This window comes from Oncorhynchus keta, chromosome 13 (assembly GCF_023373465.1).
Source record: "Oncorhynchus keta strain PuntledgeMale-10-30-2019 chromosome 13, Oket_V2, whole genome shotgun sequence".
NCBI classification, from domain to species: domain Eukaryota; kingdom Metazoa; phylum Chordata; class Actinopteri; order Salmoniformes; family Salmonidae; genus Oncorhynchus; species Oncorhynchus keta.
In genome coordinates this window covers 11,176,764-11,182,474 of record NC_068433.1, presented here as the reverse complement: position 1 = coordinate 11,182,474, position 5,711 = coordinate 11,176,764, and the positions used below count along the sequence as shown (strand labels likewise).

Genomic DNA, 5,711 nt, shown 5'->3' with positions numbered 1-5,711 from the left:
GAGGGGTCCTGGAATTAATTACCGTTCATGGGGACATTTAAGGGAATGGCGGTCAAAACACACCACGCCTCATCTGGTGACACCAGTGTCTGACCACTGTCGTGTGTGTGTGTGTGTGTGTGTGTGTGTGTGTGTGTGTGTGTGTGTGTGTGTGTGTGTGTGTGTGTGTGTGTGTGTGTGTGTGTGTGTGTGTGTGTGTGTGTGTGTGTGTGTGTGTGTGTGTGTGTGTGTGCACATCTGTCAATGTTTGTAGAAAATGTCTACATGTCATTATAGTAATGTGTATAAATCTTCAGTACACTGGCAATGTGACTGGTTATTAGTACCATGTCTCGGTGTCTAATAACAATGTGAATGGTTATTAGTACCATGTCTCGGTGTCTAATAACAATGTGAATGGTTATTAGTACCATATCTCGGTGTCTAATAACAATGTGAATGGTTATTAGTACCATGTCTCGGTGTCTAATAACAATGTGAATGGTTATTAGTACCATGCCTGGGTGTCTAATAACAATGTGAATGGTTATTAGTACCATGTCTGGGTGTCTAATAACAATGTGAATGGTTATTAGTACCATGTCTGGATATCTAATAACAATGTGAATGGTTATTAGTACCATGTCTCGGTGTCTAATAACAATGTGAATGGTTATTAGTACCATGCCTGGGTGTCTAATAACAATGTGAATGGTTATTAGTACCATGCCTGGGTGTCTAATAACAATGTGAATGGTTATTAGTACCATGGTATATCAAAATTAAATGTTTAAAATACGCCGAATACAACACCTTACAGTAAAATGCTTACGTTCAAGCCCTTAACCAAAAATGCAGTTTTAAGAAAGTATTTACAAAAATAAACTGAAGTAAAAAAATGTTTTAAAGATATATGTACAGTGGGTAGAACAAGTATTTCATACACTGCCGATTTTACAGGGTTTCCTACTTACAAAGATTGCATTTTATTGGCTCCTTAAGAAGCATCTCAAGGTCCCGGAGTGGCCTAGCCAGTCTCCAGACCTGGACCCAATAGAAAATCTTTGGAGGGAGCTGAAAGTCTGTATTGCCCAGCGACAGCCCCGAAACCTGAAGGATCTGGAGAAGGTATGTATGGAGGAGTGGGCCAAAATCCCTGCTGCAGTGTGTGCAAACCTGGTCAAGAACTACAGGAAACCTACGATCTCTGTAATTGCAAACAAAGGTTTCTGTACCAAATATTAAGTTCTGCTTTTCTGATGTATCAAATACTTATGTCATGCAATAAAATGCACATTAATTACTTAAAAATCATACAATGTGATTTTCTGGATTTTTGTTTTAGATTCCGTCTCTCACAGTTGAAGTGTACCTATGATAAAAATTACAGACCTCTACATGCTTTGTAAGTAGGAAAACCTGCAAAATCGGCAGTGTATCAAATACTTGTTCTCCCCACTGTATATATGTATATATAATACAATATTGGATACCTTATCACTGCTGTCATTGTTACGTACCGTCTAACAAGTTGTAACGTCTACTCTATTTATATACATTTAGCGTAATGGTAGTCTGATTTTATGCAGTTTTAAGAACAAATACCTAAAAATGAAAAACAAAAGAAATAAAGTAACAAATAATTAAAGAGCAGCAGTAAAATAACAATAGCAAGGCTGCAATAATGGAGCTGTGAATCGGGAAACAGGTGAAACGTCTAATAAAACCACAGAACCAGGAACGAGACAATTCCATGTGGCTTCACACCGGCACACAACAATAACACCAACTGGTGACTGAACATAAGAGACCGACATATAAAAGGAGGAAATGATGAAGGTAATGAAGTCCAGGTGTGAATCATAATGATTAACAGGTGCGCGTAATGAGTGCCAGGTGTGAATCATAATGATTAACAGGTGCGAGTAATGAGTGCCAGGTGCGAATCATAATAATTAACAGGTGCGCGTAATGAGTGCCAGGTGTGAATCATAATGATTAACAGGTGCGAGTAATGAGTGCCAGGTGTGAATCATAATAATTAACAGGTGCGCGTAATGAGTGCCAGGTGTGAATCATAATAATTAACAGGTGCGCGTAATGAATGCCAGGTGTGAATCATAATAATTAACAGGTGCGCGTAATGAGTGCCAGGTGTGAATCATAATGATTAACAGGTGCGAGTAATGAGTGCCAGGTGTGAATCATAATAATTAACAGGTGCGCGTAATGAGTGCCAGGTGTGAATCATAATAATTAACAGGTGCGCGTAATGAATGCCAGGTGTGAATCATAATAATTAACAGGTGCGCGTAATGAGTGCCAGGTGTGAATCATAATAATTAACAGGTGCGCGTAATGAGTGCCAGGTGTGAATCATAATGATTAACAGGTGCGCGTAATGAGTGCCAGGTGTGAATCATAATGATTAACTGGTGCGCGTGATGAGTGCCAGGTGTGAATCATAATGATTAACAGGTGCGCGTAATGAGTGCCAGGTGTGAATCATAATGATTAACAGGTGAGCGTAATGAGTGCCAGGTGTAATCATAATGATTAACAGGTGCGCGTAATGAGTGCCAGGTGTGAATCATAATGATTAACAGGTGAGCGTAATGAGTGCCAGGTGTAATCATAATGATTAACAGGTGCGCGTAATGAGTGCCAGGTGTAATCATAATGATTAACAGGTGCGCGTAATGAGTGCCAGGTGTGAATCATAATAATTAACAGGTGCGAGTAATGAGTGCCAGGTGTGAATCATAATAATTAACAGGTGCGCGTAATGAATGCCAGGTGTGAATCATAATAATTAACAGGTGCGCGTAGAGTGCCAGGTGTGAATCATAATAATTAACAGGTGCGCGTAATGAGTGCCAGGTGTGAATCATAATGATTAACAGGTGCGCGTAATGAGTGCCAGGTGTGAATCATAATGATTAACAGGTGCGCGTAATGAGTGCCAGGTGTGAATCATAATGATTAACAGGTGAGCGTAATGAGTGCCAGGTGTAATCATAATGATTAACAGGTGCGCGTAATGAGTGCCAGGTGTGAATCATAATGATTAACAGGTGCGCGTAATGAGTGCCAGGTGTAATCATAATGATTAACAGGTGCGCATAATGAGTGCCAGGTGTGAATCATAATGATTAACAGGTGCGCGTAATGAGTGCCAGGTGTACGTAATGATGAAACGCAGGTCCGGTGGTTAGTATTCCGGCGACGTCGGAGGCCGGATGGGAGGAGCAGGAGAAGACATGACAGAGGCTGTATACAGGGGTCTGGATGTCTACCAATAAATGTGCAACATTAGGGGTTAAAGGTCAACTGCTTGTTTACACATGATTAAAAGTTAAAAGTGAAATAGTGTAATACCATTGCTTCTGACCAGATATACCACAGACATGATGCATCTTGGGTCCTTGGTATATATTTATTGACAATCGTCTATATCCTTTGTCTGGGCACAGCCACCTCTGAAGGTCCTGTAAACTGGGGGGGGGGGCAGAGATTCTTAAATTTTCATGCCTATCAATCTGTGCTGGAATCGTAAATGTCTGACCTACTGAAATTAAATGGCAGCATTTGTCTTCTTTTATTAGGCTGTGCAATATAGGGGGAGACCTCAATACGTCGACCTTACCAAAGTAAGGCAATGCCAAGTTAATTGAGGATAACTCAAACATGGCGTCCCAGGCTGTCAGTGTTTGGCTGACTGACAGATGATTCACATTTGTCTCAGTATTGAATTAGTCTGTCTGTCAGAAGTTCTCCATGAATAGAAAATGGACCCTTATAATACAAAAACATATATTTTTTGCGATTTCATTCCAATTCTATGACAAGTCTAAATGTTATTTCAACATTATAGGTTGAGCATTGGCATAGTATTTGTTACTGTCTGTGGCTGCTATATAGACAGTATGTAACCTGGTAGAGCTCATCGTCTAGTTGTTGACATGTTAGATAGAGAGCAGTCTGGATGATGTTTCTCATATGCAAGAGGATGCAGGCAGGCCAGTAGCAGTGGGAAATGTTTCCTTCTAACTGTACGTGTTCTGTCGTGACAATAGCACCATATTCAACTGATGTCCTTGATAGACACTGCACGGTCCCGGACAGCTGACAATATTCTACCCAATCACAAAGCCATCTCTCTATCTATTTTTTCCCCTCTCTCTTGCTGTTTACATTGCGCTGCTAATTACAATTAATTACATGTCAATTAAACTAGGTCATAAACCTCGAATTATGTGCAATTAATTATTTGGACAAATGCCATAAATACGCTTTAAACTGAAACATTCAATGTGGATATTAATACATATTATTTAAACACTTTAGTATCATCATATGACAATGTCAACACCAACCAAGTGGCACTGAGTGGGACAGAAAAAACAGCTTGCCTCCACTGTGCGCACCTCTAAACAGACTGACATCATCATGACCAGCTAAACTAAAGATAGGTGGGTTGGTTGGATGCACTTCTCCGCAACCAGCCATGCCCTCTCTCATCAGTCAGCGCTTGACACACAATAATAAATGTAGCTGTTGTAAACACACATATTTTAGTTAGATGCGCACTTGAAGACATATTTATGCGCTTCAGAGTAGCCAAACAACCAAACGGGATTCAATGGCATGAGCAATGAGCAATGAGCAATGAGCAATGAGCAATGAAGGAAACATTATTGACGCGTAGCTATTACCTGGACAATAACTTATGCCAATTGGAATGGGCTGTTATGGTGACTGGCGGGTTGTGTAGGCTACAAGCGGGGAACCCACTACATCACAACTGAGTGTAACTGGGACGGGACGGGTACTTACGCTGCTGTTCTCCCCCGTCCAGTGAACCATCGCCTGGTTGTGAGTGGCATCCCCTTTGAGCACGAACGAGCTGCTGAGCAGGGACACTTTCTCTTGGGATAGAGCTCTCCTGAAGCGCCGGGATTCCATGTCCATACCATTATCACCCAAGTCCTGTCCGAACATTCCGTCTCTCCTGTCTATGCCTATACCGCCACCGCTGTCAAGCATACGATCCGCGTCGCTCCGGCTGTCACATCGCACGGGTCCCATCAGTGACATCCAAGCCGAGGCGATAAACACAGCCCGGCACAGGTGCGCTGAAACTGTTCCTTTCGGACGCAGAGGTACCATGTTTCGCGCCATTATAGCGCTCATATCGTGGATACTGACAGAGAGACTGCGATTCGAGTGGAAGATAGATAGCACTACTGTAAGCGGAGAGAGAGGGAGGGAGGCTCGGAGGGATGGAGTGGAACTGGAGCGAGGCCATACAATGGAAACAACGTGGTCGTGTCTGTGTAAACTGGAAGACGCGCGGTGCAAATAGCATGTGCGCCATCTGGTGACGCATACCCTACATTGCTGTTTCTGAAAGCCTTAATCGTTGAAGACTTAACCCCTTCCCACGAATTGATTTCTAAACTTTTTATTTAACCTTTATTTAACCAGGTAGGCTAGTTGAGAACAAGTTCTCATTTACAACTGCGACCTGGCCAAGATAAAGGAAAGCAGTGCGACACAAACAACAACACAGTTACACATGGAATAAACAACAGTCAATAACATAATAGAAAAAAATAAAGTCTATATACAGTGTGTACAAATGGCGTGAGGAGGTAAGGCAATAAATAGGCCATAATAGCGAAGTAATTACAATTTAGCAAATGAACACTCGGAGTGATAGATGTGCAGTT

The 5,711-nt window shown here is 41.7% G+C and overlaps 1 protein-coding gene across 3 annotated transcripts in view; it reads right to left on the bottom strand.

The window, feature by feature from the left end:
* LOC118376550 (VPS10 domain-containing receptor SorCS2-like) overlaps positions 1-5,249 on the bottom strand; it is a 507,846-nt gene extending 502,597 nt beyond the window's left edge. For 2 of the 3 annotated variants that reach the window (XM_052459345.1, XM_052459346.1), the window contains exon 1: positions 4,816-5,249. In XM_052459345.1, the coding sequence (XP_052315305.1) occupies positions 4,816-5,172 (357 nt within the window). In that variant the 5' untranslated portion in view covers positions 5,173-5,249. The remainder of the gene's footprint in view (positions 1-4,815) is intronic. The other variant, XM_052459347.1, reaches the window with a different exon arrangement.
* Positions 5,250-5,711: the final 462 nt, after the last annotated feature.